Below are 19433 nucleotides of genomic sequence, written 5' to 3' on the forward strand. Positions count from 1 at the left end.
AGATATTTCTAATATATTTTTTTTATTTTTCATATACTTTATTTAGTCAAAACTCTGGCTTATACAGATGTAGCCAAGCTCATCTTACTGCGATGTGGCATGTTGTATCTATGTGCAGCCAGCAAAGAAGGAATTAAGGCCCTCATTCCGAGTTGTTCGCTCGTTGCCGAATTTCGCTATATTGCGATTAGTCGCTTACTGCGCATGCGCAATGTTCGCAGAGCGCAAGCGCTTAGTTATTTTACTCAAAAGTTAGGTATTTTACTCACGGCATTACGAGGTTTTTTCTTCGTTCTGGTGATCGTTGTGTGATTGACAGGAAGTGGGTGTTTCTGGGCGGAAACTGGACGTTTTATGGGTGTGTGTGAAAAAACGCTGCCGTTTCCGGGAAAAACGCGGGAGTGGCTGGAGTAACGGGGGAGTGCCTGGGCGAACGCTGGGTGTGTTTGTGACGTCAAACCAGGAACGAAACTGACTGAACTGATCGCAGTGGCAGAGTAAGTGTCGAGCTACTCGGAAACTGCTAAGAAATTTCTATTCGCAATTTTGCGAATCTTTCGTTCGCAATTCTGCTAAGCTAAGATACACTCCCAGAGGGCGGCGGCTTAGCGTGTGCAATGCTGCTAAAAGCAGCTAGAGAGCGAACAACTCGGAATGAGGGCCTAAGTGCAATCACAGCGCATGAGCAGTCTGCCGATAATCGCTCAATTGCAAAAACATGGCGTACAACTCTGAATTAGGCCCTACAGTATATCCATATTTTACCAATGTTTTGTCAAACAGGTCCTGCTTGGTAGATCATCTGGACACTACGGACAATATCCTATTGATGTCTAGGAGTGGGGGTTAATAAGATGCGAAAAAGCAGACACCCAAGGCAACAATCACTGTAAGTCAGACAATGAAGGCTTGTTTGATTGGTTGCTATAGGTTACTCTACATTTAGACTTTGTACAAAACTCACATCGATTTATAGTATCTACTCCATCCTGTGTGTCTCATACTGGGTCCATCTTTTATGGATCATTTATAGAACAATAAAATAAACTCAATTTAGAAATTATTTTTAATTGTATGTGAAATGAGCTGTGTTATATTTCTGTAACCATAATATAGAATATTACTGTTTAGTGACATTTTTGCTATAGACCCACAAGGTACATCAATAGGGCAATACTGTTTAGAGGTAGCAGTGGCAGAACTTCACTGCCAGCATCTGAACGCAAGGTCTCCTCTGAGATGCCACCCCTGCATCCACCTGGAGGTGAAATCCATCCACCCACTAGTAGCAGGTGTTGGGGACAGCGTAAATGGACGCAATTTGGCTCTAATGCAGTGTACAGTCTAGACTGCAGGCTGGCGCTGAGGTTGTGGGTATTCTGGAGATGCTTTCACACCTCTTGGAGCCCCTGGTAGAGCCTCAAGCACAAACCCTGGCTCTTCCATTGCCTCCAGGAGTTACGTCATTGAAGGTAGTCATACATATAAGGTTTGAAGGCCCGCGTCTGGGCTAGCAGAGACACAGAGGATTCTCAAATCGGCACTTCTGCGCATGCGTATGGTGCGCAGTGCGCACGCGCTAAGTACTTTTACACAAAACTATGCAGTTTCACACAAGGCCGAGCGACGCTTTTCAGTCGCTCTGCTGATCGTAGAGTGATTGACAGGAAGTGGGTGCTTCTGGGAGGTAACTGACCGTTTTCCGGGAGTGTGCTAAAAAACGCAGGCGTGTCAGTTAAAAACGTAGGCGTGCCTGGGGAAACGGGGGAGTGGCTGGCCAAACGCAGGGCGTGTTTGTGACATCAAACCAGGAACCAAACAGTCTGAAGTGATTGCAAGGAAGGAGTAGGTTTGCACCTACTCTGAAACTGCTTGAAAAAATTTCACCACTATTCTGCTAACCTTTCGTTCGCACTTCTACTAAGCTAAGATACACTCCCAGAGGGTGGCGGCTTAGCGTTTGCACTGCTGCTAAAAGCAGCTAGCGGGCGATCAACTCAGAATGAGGGCCTTAGTCTTCAGCAGTCCTCATTATGACCCAAACCATAAGAATATTAGTGTAGACTTTACTTTTGCAGGCATCTGTGATGATAATGCATGAGAACAACTTACCTTATAGCCCAGGATGAGTCCATTCCTATCTGGCTCTGGGATCTCACTCCAACGCACTAAGATACTGCTTGAGGTTGTAGCCAGAGCAGAGACATTACTGGGGCCTGAGGAGGGAACTGAGGGCAAGAAGCAGCTGTTTAACATCAAAGCACTTCGCACAATTCTTGTTTCTTAGGTAAAGTCATCTGGTCATAAATACTACTGTTATGCTCTGTAATCCATTCCATAGTAATAAGAAATTAATTAGTTTATTTTCTAAATAGAGCTAGTAAAAACAACAGAATGTGTATATTTGCTATGTGTTACAGAACATTTCTATATAGTAAAGGAATACAGGTTGAGTCTCCCTTATCCAAAATGCTTGGGACCAGAGGTATTTTGGATATCGGATTTTTCCGTATTTTGGAATAATTGCATACCATAATGAGATATCATGGTGATGGGACCTAAATCTAAGCACAGAATGCATTTATGTTTCATATACACCTTATACACACAGCCTGAATGTCATTTTAGCCAATATTTTTTTATAACTTTGTACATTAAACAAAGTGTGTGTACATTCACACAATTCATGTATGTTTCATATACACCTTATAAACACAGCCTGAAGGTCATTTAATACAATATTTTTAATAACTTTGTGTATTAAACAAAGTTTGAGTACATTGAGTCATCAAATACAAAGGTTTCACTATCTCACTCTCACTCAAAAAAGTCCGTATTTCGGAATATTCCGTATTTCGGAATATTTGGATATGGGATACTCAACCTGTATTAGGCATTATAGTTGTTACATATCTATTATGTACAAAGATGGTAGATATGTATTTGTATTCAGCCTTTAAATCATTTATACTAAGACCAATGGAAGACTCTGGGTACTCTGGGAGTATAGAGTGCATCGGCAGGAGCTTGGATACTTTAAATCTGCCTCCAAAAACTAAAGTTCCTCCCTCTCTATTACCCAAAAGGCTGCTGGGAAACTTCAGTGTTTTATTAATAAAGCCCCAAGGACAGAACAAGGGGTAGAGAAGAAGAGCCAGGGGACAGAACCATGTTCTCCAATAGAACAGGAATAACAATTCTAAAAAACGAGTATGTAAATCGGAGTAAAAAAGGACATAAATACAAAAAGTGTGCCCAAAAAGTTGATAGCCCCCTATGTCCAGAAATTAGGTTGAATGCTTAGAAGCTTGTGAACATATGCGCAATGTCCAAGAGGAACCTACTAATCTGGTGGAGTATGCCATTGTTATCTGCATCCTGTTGGTGGGTACGCACTAGCCGATTCTGTAAACAATATCGTTCATTTTTACCCGTGTATGCTGCCAGCGATGGCCGATGCACGCTCCCAGGGGTCACTGTTTTTCCTTCGCTCCGGGGGCATCTACAGCTTCCCGGAAGATGCTGGCTGCCCCAGGAGGAGACTGCTCGTGCAGTGCCGTCTAATATCTGTAACAGGAGCCGAGTGCTGCAGGAGTTTATCTCACTGCAGCACTCGGCTGCTGTCACTACAGAAGAGCTTGCACTTTGATGTCACCGCTTTCGAGGGGGACACCCGGGTACGGACCGCACCCACCTTCTGACGCCACTGCATGCAGCTCAATCTGACTATATCGACAGATGCTGCATGTTCGTATGCACTATGTCGGCGGCCCGGGAGGGGAAATACGATGCGATATCGCTCATAGAGCATATCACTTAAGGCCCATACACACGGTGAGATTCGGGCTATGCCTGATCCTCACTATGCGACAGGGGCTAGGTCGGCACATAGTCAGTATCGCAAGCACACTCATTGGGGGAGATTCAAATGTTTGAAAAGTCAGTTGGGAGTCTGTTTTTTCCTATCTAATAGACAGGAGAAAACACACACCCAACCGACTTTTCAAAATTTGAATTCCACCCATTATGTGCTTGCGATATTGACTATGTGCGATTTTGGCTAAGTGTCAATTTTGACTATCTCTTCTATAGAGATAGTTAAAATTGACTTGCCTGCACAGTCTATCTAGTCTTGCGATGCCGACTGTGCGGGACCACGCACCGGCATCGAATCTGGATCGCAAGATGACTTTCACCTTGCGATCTGCACTAACTTTTCTTACGATTTTGACTATATAGTCAAAATCGTAAGAAAATATATCACCGTGTGTACACACCAATAGTGTTACCCACCATTACACCCCTTGGGATTGTGGAATGATGCTGACACCAGGTCAACGCTTTACCCTGTAGGCTCTGCTGCTGGTTTATGTTTCTGTGCAGGGACCTACTTGTTTTGAGTTTATCTGGACCACAAGAGGTATAGATTGTCTTTGATAATGCTAGGACAGTGAGACATATAGTAAATATCAGCATATTTACAAAGGGTGCACAATTTCTCACTGGTCCTATAAAATTAGCAAAGTGGGAAGTTCAGCAGTCACCTACTGCTATACAGGAACAAAGCGTGCTACCTGAGGTACTAAACCTCATAATTTTAGCATTGGAAAGCACTGTGTCGTTCATCATATTTTTAGTTACAAATCAAATATCTAATTCTGATCAAAACTTTGTCCATAGTCTTTTTACACACAAAATAGACATGTTTAATATTGTCAATACCACCCCACCCCAATCCAGGCTTCTTCCATGGGAAATTCTTTTAGAGTCGCATACCCGTAATCAAGGCTGGATTAAAGGCCACATGTACCTGGGGCTAAAAATGATCAAGTGTCTGTAGTGAGATGCAGAGAAGGTGTGACTAGTGTCATGTGGGTGTGTACACCTCCTGCACTATCAGCTCCAATGGCTCCATAAATATGAAGAATTTAAAAATTGCTCCATTTTGTAATGAAAAATGTAAATACAATTTTAATACTTGTGATTTATGTCCTATATTGTAACAGCTGACCATCATTATGCTGATGAAGTGCCTATTTTTATATGGAGACCATAAGCTGTAGTTCCATCTGCCCCATTAGTTAACCTGACCCTACCAATAATTCCAAGTCTTTTTCTGAAGGCTTAGGAGCTGGACACTTAGTTGTTCAAGCCGATAATTGCAGGACGTAAGAAGCAAAACATACAGCCGTGAAATCGAGTTTTGACTGGTAGAAATGTTTCCCTATGTGATCAGGTTAATAATCTCTATAGCTCTGTCCCAAATAAGACAACAAAACAGAAAACCAGGAATGCTAGAGTCTATCTGGACTCTAAGGTAGAACACACAGCTTAATTCTAGCATTACTGGGTCCAAGAACCAGAGCTATGTCTTCTAACTCGCCTGCAACTATTTCATCATTCACAAACATTATGCCTGGAATATTGACCTACACATCTTGTTAACATGGGTCCAATAGTGGTGGTCAGAGGTAATCTCGTTTTGTATGTATCTACCATAGGCATCAACTCTCAGTATCCTTCAAAGGGAGAGGATAAAGGGTTTGTAGCTTACATGAGACCTAGAACCTACAATGAGTTGTTCACATAAAAAGTCACACAAATCAGGGGAAAACAATACATAAACATTCTAACCAGTGGTGGAACTTGTGAGTGGTGGGCCCAGGTGCAAAAATATAATTTGGGCCCCCCTCCTCCACCTCAACCCTAGTTCACAATGTGCCACACACCAGTGGGTGACAGGGAAAGGCAGATGGTCACAGCGTAAGGTAGGGGGATGCAGAGGTTGACATAGATAGGCAGAGAGAGACAATGGAAGGCAAGGGGAGGCAGAAGGTGACAGAAGAAGGCAGCGGTAGGGAGAAGGTGACAGGGGGAGGCAGTGGATGATAAGAAGAGGGAGACAGTGGGTGACAGGGCTAGAAGTACAATGTCCTGTGCGGTGCGGAGAACAGGGGGCATGAACACAGCGGCCTCTGCTCTGTCCCTGACAAGGTCCCCACCCCTTGTGCTTTCCTCAGTTTGGCACTCAGTCAGGCAGACTCTGACAGTGCCAGTTACACCGGCTGTGGCTGCCTTTAATTCACAGACAGCAGTGAATCAGAATTTATTTTACAGCTGTCTGTTAATTAGAGGCAGTATGTGGCTGTGACCATCAGCATTGATCATGGTGGCAGGACTCCTCTATCAGTCCAGCACACACAAGGTCAGCCCTGCCTTCCTAAGGAAAGAGGACCCTCAGACAGTTTGACTCGCCTTGCTCTATGCACTGGGCTATTCATCCGACATTTGCTCAAAATGGTCTGTGGTGGGGCCAGGGGATAACTTATTTCTGGTCTGGGCTGCAGTGGGTCCCGTAGCACCCAGGGGTCCCGGTGCAATGCAACTGCTGCACCAATGGTAATCCCAGCCCTGATTCTAACCCTTCTTCCTCAGAGAACAAGAATTTTCAGGCACCAATGACTCAATGCTTTCCAATGAGTCTGCCGGAGGACTTGCATTACATCTGCTCCAAATGCTGAACTTTGACTCATCTAACCCCATAGGAGAGGGGAGCATTTGCCTAAATACAACGCCTCTGGGTACATTCGGGTGCTAAACCAGTTTGTCTAATGGTGCTGGTGCTGTCACTATATGCAGCTTAAGTGACTGGGATCTCCTACTCTCTGTCACGATCCGGGTATCTGGACGCCATTACTTACCCTTCAGATGCCTCCTAAGGCTGGCTCAGCGTTCCAGGACCGGATCCCATCTGTTATACTGGTGTCCACATTCCTGCCTCCTCTCCTGTCACTCTGAGACGCGGTCACCGCGGCGCCATGTTACATCTGGAATGGCGTCTCCCGCGGCCTCCGCCGCTGTTCCTGAGTTTCTACATGCGGAATGTCAGAGTGGTGTTTGCGTCGGCCGCGGCCTCCGCTGTGCCCGCGTGGTTGAATGTGCGCTTGTCAGTCTGGCGTCTCCTGTCTCCTGAGGCCGGCGCCGCCATTGCTGTTTTGATTCTCACATGGATTGCGGGCCGGGCTTCCCTCCGGGTGTCTGCATGGGCGCAGCCATCTTGGATTCTGTCATCTGTTCATTTCCACCAATCTGCTGTCTGCATTGTTAATCTGCATAATTGCCTAGCCAATCCCTTCCTTGCTGCAGGTATAAGTAATCTGTGCCTGAGCAAGGAAGGCGTCAGTGCTTTGGTTGTCAAACCTAGTTCCAGTTTGTCTCTCTCCTGTGGTTGTTTTCCAGGTTCCAGTTCCTATCTCCAAACCTCCACTAAAGAGACCCGCACCAGCATTCCACCTGCGGTGTAGCCTGACTCTCCTATCCATTTGGATTCATCTGCTTCCAGCTACAGATCCACCTGCTTTCAGCATCCAGCTTCCAGCAGAGGTCAGCTCTTCTTAAAGTGCCGGTACCCTTTTCTGCAGAGTATCATTTATCACCGGCATTATTATTTCACCGCTCTCAAGCTCCAAACATCACTTTCATATTTCATCGCTCTCAAGCTACATTTATTATTTAACTGGTTCCAGCCAGTATTCACTCCGTGTCAACATCAGTCTGGTTTCAGCCAGTATCCACAGCAGCCGTTTTACCCACAGCAGCCCAGCTTTTCCTGGAACACCAGCTGGTACGATGCTGGGCTATTTCCATTGCTATAGTCGGGCCTGGAAAGGACTTTCCACCTAGAAGATTATTAAGAACTATCTCATACTACCAGAGCCCTGTGGCCCTTGCCACCTGTAGTACCCAGGAACTGTATTATTTCCCTGCTGAGTTTTATGTTTTCTTATTTGCTGCTGTGTTACGGAGTATGTCATAATAAACATCATTGACTTTTATCCTGGTTGTCGTGGTCACGCCTTCGGGCAGTTATTCTACATGTTACTTACATGTCTAGGGGTCTGATACAACCTCCCAGTTTCCGTTACATCTCAGCCCCTACAACTGAGGCTGCCTCACGTAAGCTCAGGCCCTCAGTTGTGACAGTAAGCACTGACCATATGAATCCAGCCGGAGACCAGGATCAAGCGGCCAGGCCGATGGAAGAACTAGCAGCCCGACTTGAACATCGGGAGGCTGCACAGGGCCACATCGTCCGCTGTCTCCAGGATCTCTCTACTCGGCTGGATGGGATTCAGACAACCCTCCGTGGATCAGGCGCGTCCAGTGCGTCAACCACAGTGACTCCAGCTATAACCCCACCCACCTTACCCATTTCTGCTCCCCGTCTTCATCTTCCAACGCCAGCAAAATTTGACGGATCTCCAAGATTCTGCAGGGGATTTCTCAACCAGTGTGAAATTCATTTTGAGCTACAACCTGGCAATTTTCCCAGTGACCGTACTAAAATTGCCTACATTATCTCTCTTCTCAGTGGCTCAGCCCTTGACTGGGCATCACCGTTATGGGAGAGGTCCGACACCCTGCTATCCTCCTACACTGCATTCGTGTCAACATGTAGGCGTATCTTCGACGAGCCAGGCCGGGTAACTTCAGCTTCATCTGAGATTCTCCGTTTACGCCAGGGATCACGTACTGTAGGACAATATCTTATACAGTTCCAGATCCTGGCATCCGAACTGGCATGGAACGACGAGGCCCTGTATGCTGCATTTTGGCATGGCTTATCTGAGCGTATTAAAGATGAGTTAGCTACCAGAGACTTACCTTCCAAGTTAGATGAGCTAATCTCACTCTGCACGAAAGTTGATTTACGTTTCAGAGAGAGAGCAACTGAGCGTGGAAGATCATCTGCTCCAAAATCTGCTGCTCCTCCTCCTCGCCAACTGTCACCATCTAAAGACGAGCCCATGCAAATTGGCCGTTCCCGTCTAACTCCTGCTGAGCGCCGAAGATGTCTCTCTGAGTCTCTTTGTCTTTATTGTGCAGCTCCGTCTCACACCATTAATGCCTGTCCCAAACGTACGGGAAACTCCAAATCCTAGCTCGCCAAGGAGAGGGCCGGCTAGGAGTAATGATCTCCTCTCCATCTCCTCATGATTGTAATCTCCCAGTCTCGCTTCAAGTTGCTCAACGTTATCGGAACGTCATTGCCCTCCTTGATTCCGGAGCAGCTGGGAACTTTATTTCCGAAGCCTATGTTAAACGGTGGTCCCTACCCACCGAGAGACTTCCTTCATCTATCTCCTTAACTGCCGTGGATGGCAGCAAGATTTTTGATGCAGTTATTTCTCTAAGGACTCTACCAGTTCGTCTGAGAGTGGGAGTTCTTCATTCCGAATTTATTTCTTTTTTAGTGATTCCAAGAGCCACACATCCTGTGGTCCTGGGCCTTCCATGGCTCCGTCTTCACAATCCATCTATTGATTGGACGACTACGCAGATTCTGGCATGGGGTCCCTCCTGTGCTGAGACATGTTTGTTTAAAGTATTGCCTGTCTGTTCTTCCTCCCCCAGGTCGTCTGATGTTCCACCTCCTCCATATCAAGATTTCACGGATGTGTTCAGTAAGGCTTCTGCTGATATCCTTCCTCCTCATAGAGAATGGGAATGTCCGATTGATCTCGTTCCAGGGAAGGTTCCACCTCGAGGCCGAACTTACCCATTGTCTCTGCCTGAGACGCATTCTATGGAGGAATACATTAAAGAGAACGTAGCAAAAGGGTTCATTCGACCTTCCTCTTCTCCAGCCGGCGCAGGCTTCTTTTTCGTAAAGAAAAAAGATGGTGGTCTGCGTCCGTGCATCGACTACAGAGGTCTGAACGACATTACCATCAAGAACCGCTATCCACTACCCCTGATTACTGAGCTCTTTGATAGAGTTAGCGGAGCTACCATCTTCACAAAGCTGGACTTGAGAGGTGCATACAATCTCATCCGGATCCGTGAGGGTGACGAGTGGAAGACCGCCTTTAACACCCGTGACGGACATTACGAGTACCTCGTCATGCCCTTCGGATTGAGCAATGCTCCAGCTGTCTTCCAGCATTTTGTCAATGAGATCTTCAGAGACATTTTATACCGTCATGTCGTGGTCTATCTAGATGATATCCTCATTTTTGCCAACAATTTAGAGGAACATCGTTTTTGGGTAAAAGAGGTTCTGTCCCGTCTCCGTGTCAATCATCTCTATTGCAAATTAGAGAAATGCGTCTTTGAAGTCAAGTCCATTCCGTTTCTAGGTTACATTGTGTCCGGTTCCGGACTAGAGATGGATCCTGAGAAACTACAAGCAATCCAGAATTGGCCGATACCCTTAACACTCAAAGGGGTCCAGAGGTTCTTAGGGTTCGCCAATTATTACAGAAAGTTTATACGAGACTTTTCCACCATTGTGGCGCCTATTACTGCTTTAACTAAGAAGGGTGCTAACCCGTCCAAGTGGTCTGAAGAAGCCATGCAAGCTTTTCATCTCTTAAAACAACGGTTCATCTCTGCACCAGTTCTGAAACAGCCCGACATCGACTCTCCTTTCATCTTAGAGGTGGATGCCTCCTCCGTTGGAGTAGGAGCGGTGTTATCTCAGAGGGCTAAAGATGGCCATTTACATCCTTGCAGTTTCTTCTCTCGGAAGTTTTCCCCAGCGGAGCGCAACTATGCCATTGGCGACCAGGAGTTGCTAGCCATCAAGCTCGCTTTAGAGGAGTGGAGATATCTGTTGGAGGGAGCTTCTCATTCAATCACCATACTTACAGACCACAAGAACCTTTTATATCTGAAAGGCGCACAATGTCTCAACCCTCGTCAGGCCAGATGGGCACTTTTCTTTTCCAGGTTCGACTTTAAACTACAGTTCTGTCCGGGCTCTCAGAATCGCAAGGCCGATGCCCTTTCCCGCTCATGGGAGCAAGAAAATGAGTCAGAGTCTTCAGACAAGCATCCTATTATCAATCCGTTGGCATTCTCCACGGTAGGGATGGACTCTACGCCCCCACTAGGGAAAAGTTTTGTGAAGCCGGTACTGAGGAAGAAGCTCATGCATTGGGCCCATGCTTCCCGTTTTGCCGGACATACAGGTATCCAAAAAACCCTGGAGTTTATCTCTAGGTCCTATTGGTGGCCAACTCTGAGAAAGGACGTCATGGAGTTTATTGCATCTTGCCCAAAGTGTGCCCAACATAAAGTATCCCGCCAGTCGCCTGCGGGGCAACTGGTTCCACTATCCGTTCCCCGTCGACCATGGACCCATTTGTCGATGGATTTCATTACAGACTTACCCATGTGCAACAAGTTTAATACCATCTGGGTGGTAGTTGACCAGTTCACCAAGATGGCACACTTCATTCCTCTCACCGGTCTTCCGTCAGCTTCCAAGTTGGCTCAAGTGTTCATACAAGAGATCTTCCGACTCCACGGTCTGCCTGAAGAAATTATCTCAGATCGAGGAGTTCAATTCACAGCCAAATTCTGGCGAAGTTTATGTCAAGTCCTCCAAGTCAAACTAAAGTTTTCCACGGCTTACCATCCTCAGACCAATGGTCAAACTGAGAGGGTGAATCAGGACTTGGAGGCCTTCCTCCGCATCTATGTGTCTTCCTCTCAAGATGACTGGGTTCAATTACTTCCCTGGGCCGAGTTCTGTCATAACAATCAGTATCATTCCTCATCTTCTTCAACACCATTCTTCACCAACTTTGGATTCCACCCTAAAGTCCCTGAATTCCAACCGCTCCCAGCAACTTCTGTTCCAGCAGTGGATATCACCTTGCATCAGTTTGCAAACAACTGGAAGAGGGTACGAGCAGCTCTGCTCAAGGCATCGTTCAGGTATAAGAAGTTTGCGGACAAGAAGCGAAGAGCGGTTCCTGCTCTCAAGGTGGGTGATCGGGTATGGTTATCCACGAAGAATTTGAGGTTAAGAGTTCCCAGTATGAAGTTTGCACCTCGCTACATTGGTCCTTTCAAAATTGAGCAAGTCATCAATCCTGTTGCTTACAGACTTCAGTTACCTCCCTTCTTAAAAATACCCAGGACATTCCATGTTTCCCTGTTGAAACCGCTGATCCTGAATCGGTTTTATTCCTCACTTCCTCCAACTCCGAAAGTCCAAACTCAACGAGGTGTTGAGTATGAAGTGGCCAAGATCCTGGACTCACGTCACCGTTACGGTCAACTACAGTATCTTATTGACTGGAAGGGTTACGGCCCTGAGGAACGCTCATGGACCAATGCTTCTGATGTCCATGCTCCTGCCTTGGTCCGGAGATTCCATTCCAAGTTTCCTCAAAAGCCAAAGAAGTGTCCTGGGGCCACTCCTAAAGGGGGGGGGGGGGGGGGTGCTGTCACGATCTGGGTATCTGGACGCCATTACTTACCCTTCAGATGCCTCCTAAGGCTGGCTCAGCGTTCCAGGACCGGATCCCATCTGTTATACTGATGTCCACATTCCTGCCTCCTCTCCTGTCACTCTGAGACGCGGTCACCGGGGCGCCATGTTACATCTGGAATGGCGTCTCCCGCGGCCTCCGCCGCTGTTCCTGAGTTTCTACATGCGGAATGTCAGAGTGGTGTTTGCGTCGGCCGCGGCCTCCGCTGTGCCCGCGTGGTTGAATGTGCGCTTGTCAGTCTGGCGTCTCCTGTCTCCTGTGGCCGGCGCCGCCATTGCTGTTTTGATTCTCACATGGATTGCGGGCCGGGCTTCCCTCCGGGTGTCTGCATGGGCGCAGCCATCTTGGATTCTGTCATCTGTTCATTTCCACCAATCTGCTGTCTGCATTGTTAATCTGCATAATTGCGTAGCCAATCCCTTCCTTGCTGCAGGTATAAGTAATCTGTGCCTGAGCAAGGAAGGCGTCAGTGCTTTGGTTGTCAAACCTAGTTCCAGTTTGTCTCTCTCCTGTGGTTGTTTTCCAGGTTCCAGCTCCTATCTCCACACTTCCACTAAAGAGACCCGCACCAGCATTTCCATCTGCGGTGTAGCCTGACTCTCCTATCCATTTGGATTCATCTGCTTCCAGCTACAGATCCACCTGCTTTCAGCATCCAGCTTCCAGCAGAGGTCAGCTCTTCTTAAAGTGCCGGTACCCTTTTCTGCAGAGTATCATTTATCACCGGCATTATTATTTCACCGCTCTCAAGCTCCAAACATCACTTTCATATTTCATCGCTCTCAAGCTACATTTATTATTTAACTGGTTCCAGCCAGTATTCACTCCGTGTCAACATCAGTCTGGTTTCAGCCAGTATCCACAGCAGCCGTTTTACCCACAGCAGCCCAGCTTTTCCTGGAACACCAGCTGGTACGATCCTGGGCTATTTCCATTGCTACAGTCGGGCCTGGTAAGGACTTTCCACCTAGAAGATTATTAAGAACTATCTCATACTACCAGAGCCCTGTGGCCCTTGCCACCTGTAGTACCCAGGAACTGTATTATTTCCCTGCTGAGTTTTATGTTTTCTTATTTGCTGCTGTGTTACGGAGTATGTCATAATAAACATCATTGACTTTTATCCTGGTTGTCGTGGTCACGCCTTCGGGCAGTTATTCTACATGTTACTTACATGTCTAGGGGTCTGATACAACCTCCCAGGTTCCGTTACATCTCAGCCCCTACAACTGAGGCTGCCTCCCATCAGCTCAGGCCCTCAGTTGTGACACTCTCATAAGAGATCCCATGTTGATAGCATGCAGATGGTGGAATAAAGGTACAGTGTAGCCATTAGTAAAATAATTAATAAAATAACTAAAATAAAACAGAAAAAAACTAATGGTTGCATAAGGCAGTCCTTGAAATACAGCCTAGCAACTTGAAAAAACTGGAACATTCCAGCATGATTTTGGGCAGTGGCGTCATGAGGCGGGTGCGGGGGGTGCGGCCCGCACCCGGGTGTCACCCTTCAGTGGGGTGACAGCAAACAAGAGCCTCACACCTGTCGCATTCCTACCATTACACTGACAATGTGTCAGAAAGCACGGACCCAGCCGCGGCGCACATGCACCTGCTCGGAGGGGGAGGGGGAGGGGGGGGGGGGGTTGCACGATCATAACTGTGCCGCGGCGTCCTCTTGTTATGATCGCATCCCCCTGCTGACTCAAATCGCTGCCTGAATACCGCCGCCGGGTCCGTACTGGCGGTTCCTGACAGTCTCCTCAGCCAGGATGCCGGTCGCTGTACGTCACTCCTCATGACGTCATCTTGCGCGCCGGCACCGCTTGCAGCTTGCCATTCTCCTCACTGCCGCCGGCCACGTTCTGCACACCGCAGCCCACTTCCTCCGCTGCCTAGGGCCGCCTACTACACCCCCCTCCGCTGCTCAGGTACTTACCCTGCTTCCCTATGTCCCTGTCACTGCTGTCACTCACTTTCCCTGCTGTCACTGTACCTCTGTCACTATACTTCAGTCACTGTCCCTGCTGTCACTGTCCCTGCTGTCACTATACCTCTCACTGTCCCTGCTGTCACGGTCCCTGCTGTCACTATACCTCTGTCACTGTCCCTGCTGTCACTGTCCCTCTGTCACTGCACCTCTGTCACTGTCCCTGCTGTCAGTATACCTCTGTCACTGTCCCTGCTGTCACTATACCTCTCACTGTCCCTGCTGTCACTATACCTCTGTCACTGTCCCTGCTGTCACTATACCTCTGTCACTGTCCCTGCTGTCACGGTCCCTGCTGTCACTATACCTCTGTCACTGGCCCTGCTGTCACTATACCTCTGTCACTGTCCCTGCTGTCACGGTCCCTGCTGTCACTATACCTCTGTCACTGTCCCTGCTGTCACCGCTGTCACTGTCCCTCTGTCACTGCACCTCTGTCACTGTCCCTGCTGTCAGTATACCTCTGTCACTGTCCCTGCTGTCACTATACCTCTGTCACTGCTGTCACCGCTGTCACTGTCCCTCTGTCACTGTCCCTGCTGTCACTATACCTCTGTCACTGTCCCTGCTGTCACCGCTGTCACTGTCCCTCTGTCACTGCACCTCTGTCACTGTCCCTGCTGTCAGTATACCTCTGTCACTGTCCCTGCTGTCACTATACCTCTGTCACTGCTGTCACCGCTGTCACTGTCCCTCTGTCACTGCACCTCTGTCACTGTCCCTGCTGTCACTGTCCCTCTGTCACTGTCCCTCTGTCACTGTCCCTGCTGTCACTCTCCCTGTCCCTGAATTTTGGATAATACTGTGTGCTTTAATGTGAATTTTGGCTCAGTCAGTGTGCTACAATGTTAGTTTCGGCTCATTCAGTGTGCTACAATGTGAATTTCGGATCATTCAGTGTGTTACAATGTGAATTTCGGCTCATTCAGAGTGCTACAATGTGAATTTCGGATCATTCAGTGTGTTACAATGTGAATGTCAGCTCATTCAGTGTGCTACAATGTGAGTTTCGGCTCATTCAGTGTGCTACAATGTGAATGTCGGCTCATTCAGTGTGCTATAATGTGAATTTCGGCTCATTCAGTGTGCTACAATGTGAATTTCGGCTCATTCAGTGTGCTACAATGTGAGTTTCGGCTCATTCAGTGTGCAACAATGTGAGTTTCGGCTCATTCAGTGTGCTATAATGTGAGTTTCGGCTCATTCAGTGTGCTATAATGTGAATTTCGGATCATTCAGTGTGTTACAATGTGAATTTCGGCTCATTCAGAGTGCTACAATGTGAATTTCGGATCATTCAGTGTGCTATAATGTGAATTTTGGATCATTCTGTGTTCTATGATGTGAATTTCGGCTCATTCAGTGTGCTACAATATGAATTTCGGATCATTCAGTGTGTTACAATGTGAATTTCGGCTCATTCAGAGTGCTACAATGTGAATTTCGGATCATTCAGTGTGCTATAATGTGAATTTTGGATCATTCTGTGTTCTATGATGTGAATTTCGGCTCATTCAGTGTGCTACAATATGAATTTCGGATCATTCAGTGTGCTATAATGTGAATTTCGGCTCATTCAGTGTGCTATTATGTGAATTTCGGATCAATCTGTGTTCTATGATGTGAATTTCGGCTCATTCTGTGTTGTATAATGTGAATTTCGGCTCATACTCAATTATGGACATTATTCTGGTTGCATTTAATTTTAGCAATAAAATTGCTAAAATGCGCCACGCTGACAGTGAGCATGCAATCAAAGTGCGGTCGCATCCCTGAGGGACTGCACTTTCATTGGGGGCCGGCGTAGCAGGGTGTGGTTGGGAAAGGGGATCAGAGCTTTTTTGGGGCGGCTATGTGACATCACACGCACCCACTGCAACCCGAAAAATGGCGGTGCATTGCCTGCATACGCAGCCTAGCTACGTCTGCAGGGGGTCATCCTTCGTATCTGCTTCAGCGATGTGATCGCAAAATAATTGAAATCGCATCGCTGGATGCCAATTAGCATCCTGGACGGACCCCAGCATGCTACAGAAACGATTGCAGATTCTGCTTTTAAGCAGAATATGCAAACCAACCTAAATAGGGTCCTATGTCACTACTATTGCCATCGCATTCAGTGATATACAGGAATTATGACTTACAAGTAAAACTAGTACAAAAACATTTCTAAGGATTGCGTGTGGTGTGATATGGGAGAAGGTCCATGGGGGGGGTGACACCATGAGTTACCACACCGGGTGACACCAACCCTAGTGACGCCTCTGATTTTGGGGTATATAAGGGAAAAAGCTTGAGTTTTTGGAGGCATATTTGAACGTACCCAAGCTCCTTAAAATGCACTCTACACCCCAACATATCTGGTGACTCCCATGGATTCAAGAGAAAAGACAAATGCACAAATTAATAAAATCTGCAATTTAACTACATATAGGTATAATATGTTTGATATCTCAAAAGTGCCTAGCTGTGGCCTGTATTCAAGCAGCCAGCTTTATCAAGCAAATATCTGCTAAACTGCAAAGGTACACTTCAGTCATATGACTCATTTCATTTATTAGGCCTTACAGTTATAGCTCACAAGTACATAAAGCCCATGTCTTCAGTACATACAGTATCTATGAACAGACTTATGCCACCTTTGGATATTTGTCTTTATGAATTACTTAATTACCTGATTCCCTAGTTCTCGCTACCACAATAGGACTCCAAGGTCCAGAGCCAATGGTGTTAAAAGCTACAACTTGCACTGAATATTCTGTCCATTCTTCCAGATCCTCAATGGTGTATTCCCTCTCAACACGATCATGAATAATGTGGGTGAAGGTCTTTCCTTTTCCATCAGACCTCGTATACCGAATCCTGTATCCCACAGATTCTGGGTTACCATTGTATGCCATCTCCGGTAAAGGCTGCAGGGAAGAGTGGCTTGTGAGACATCCATATGAAAGTTCTAGTGTTTTATAGCAGGGGCTCACACATATACAAATCTACCCAGCAAAGCAACAAGTCAACATAATTGCCAGGCCAGATAAGTATTGTTTCTTTATAAATAGACCCGTGTATTGTACTAAACTACAGAACAATCATGTTTTAAACAAAGGTAAAGAGGAACACCTGAAGTAAAGAATCCACACACCAGAATATACACTAGAGCTTTCATTTCTGTGAGTGGGCGTGAAATTCAAACCCTTGCAATAGGTATATGAATTTTGGATTCCTCTGCGGCTCATACTTACCACCCAGCGCACCCAGAGGCTGGTCTGACTGGCCGTACGAAGAGTCACATTAGCAGGAAACATGTCTGGGGGGGCCTGCAGTGTCTGTATCCTTCTGGAAGGTAAACTAGGAGGGCTGGCACCCACAATATTGACCTGCCGCATGCGGAATCTGCATGGAAGTATATCACATGTTATATACATATATGAGTATGACAAACAAGATACACTTTGCAAATTATTTAACTTAAACAAATTACTTTGTACAAATGGCTAAATTGTAAAAAACAAGCCATTGTTAAATCCACTGAGATTCCCAGCACCATTTTTAGGCAAGAACAGCACAAGATGTCTACTTACATGTAAAAGGTATAAGGGTTCAGTCCTGGGACCACCATAGACCTGGCATTAGGCTCATTTGCCAGCTGGTGAATAAGAACCCAATCTTCAGATTCTCCTTGTGTACCAACCTAAGACAGACAAAAGGTCAATCAGACAGACACTAAAATGTTGGAGTGACTTACATAAACTGATTTACACACTGCTACTTGCAAATCAAGCAGTGTTGGAAATATTGCTATAAAATGTAACCAAAGTATTGGTAAGAGTCATAAACACATCGTGAAGACGTACAGAATGTTTGCCTAGCTGCCTCACCTGGGCTTCCACCTGCCACCTGGAAATAGAGGTCTTCCCATCATATCCAGGTCGGAACTGAAGCGTGACAGAACGGGGTCCAATGTTACTGATAGCAATATTAGTTGGAGCCCCAGGCAGCTCTGTAAAAAGAGGCAGTGTGAAAGATCTTAATGAGCACATATTATCTCTCGTTGTTACAGGCAAAAGTGATAATACAGTATATAACTTAAATCACGTTATTATAGAAGCAACGTGCAATGCATATTTACCAAGGTTGGGGGTTTCTGACTGGCAGCAACTGAAACTTGTTTCAGTTCAGCAAAGTATAGGTATTCCACATGTGATTTATTAATACAGAGAAAACATTTCTAAAACAGTTTACAAATTTAAACACTGACTTGAAACTAGTTTTAAATAATTACATGCCCCTTATTTAAAATTAAATCTAAAAAAACTTAGGGGGTAAATTAGACCTAATCGCTAGGGTGCGTTTTTTGCATCCCTACGATCAGGTAGTCGTCGCCTACAGGGGGAGGGGGAATTCGCTCTGCAGGTGTGCGATCGCATGTGCAGGAGAGCTGCACAAAGAGCAATTTCTGCAGTCTCTGCACAGCCCGTGACTTACTCAGACGCTGCGATGATCAGGGCCGGAGCTGACGTCACGATTCCTCCCACAAAACGCCAGGTCCCTCCTGCGTTTTTCCGGACACTTCCTAGAAACGGTCAGTTGCCACAAACACCCTCTTCCTGTCGATCTTCTTGTGATCGCCGGGGCGATCGGATTTGTAGCACCATCCTGTCGTTGCCCGACACTCCCCGTTGCTGCGGACCCACGTGTCTGCGCATTGCAGTGCATACGCATGCGCAGTTCAGACCTGACTGCCCGCTGTGCGAAAACGCACTGCAGCGATCAGGTCTGAATTAGCCCCTTAATGTGTTTTCAAATTTTACACAATTAGATTTTACCAAAACACTTAATGACATTAAGAGATGAAATTATTAATTCTTGGATTTAGCCTTCCTATGTATAATAAACATTTTACTAATTGGAATCATCACCAGGCAATGGTTTTCTCAATTAGATTTATTGTTGTTTTCTGTCCTGTGTGATCATCAGTGCCTTATCAGAGATGGGGCACTGTGAAACCCTAGTCATTTGTAACAGAAAACAATTAGATTATCAAAATCTAATTTGGTTAAAATGAAAATTTGCATGAAAAAACAAAAAAATTAAAAATCACAATGCTTTTGATTTTGCTCTTACAGTAGGTACCAAAAGGTAAAACAGATTGAAAAACATAA

At 46.2% G+C, this 19433-nt stretch overlaps 1 protein-coding gene across 4 annotated transcripts in view; it reads right to left on the reverse strand.

Moving 5' to 3' along the window:
• Positions 1 to 19433, reverse strand: part of SDK2 (sidekick cell adhesion molecule 2) — a 1024610-nt gene that overhangs the window by 103699 nt on the left and 901478 nt on the right. For all 4 annotated transcript variants that reach the window (XM_063961173.1, XM_063961172.1, XM_063961171.1 and 1 more), the window contains exons 22-26: positions 18150 to 18271; positions 17853 to 17962; positions 17514 to 17664; positions 16949 to 17186; positions 2113 to 2228 (exon numbers count right to left, since the gene is read on the reverse strand). In XM_063961173.1, the coding sequence (XP_063817243.1) occupies positions 2113 to 2228; positions 16949 to 17186; positions 17514 to 17664; positions 17853 to 17962; positions 18150 to 18271 (737 nt within the window). The remainder of the gene's footprint in view (positions 1 to 2112; positions 2229 to 16948; positions 17187 to 17513; positions 17665 to 17852; positions 17963 to 18149; positions 18272 to 19433) is intronic.

The sequence above is a fragment of the Pseudophryne corroboree genome, chromosome 3 (genome assembly GCF_028390025.1).
Source record: "Pseudophryne corroboree isolate aPseCor3 chromosome 3, aPseCor3.hap2, whole genome shotgun sequence".
Taxonomy (NCBI): domain Eukaryota; kingdom Metazoa; phylum Chordata; class Amphibia; order Anura; family Myobatrachidae; genus Pseudophryne; species Pseudophryne corroboree.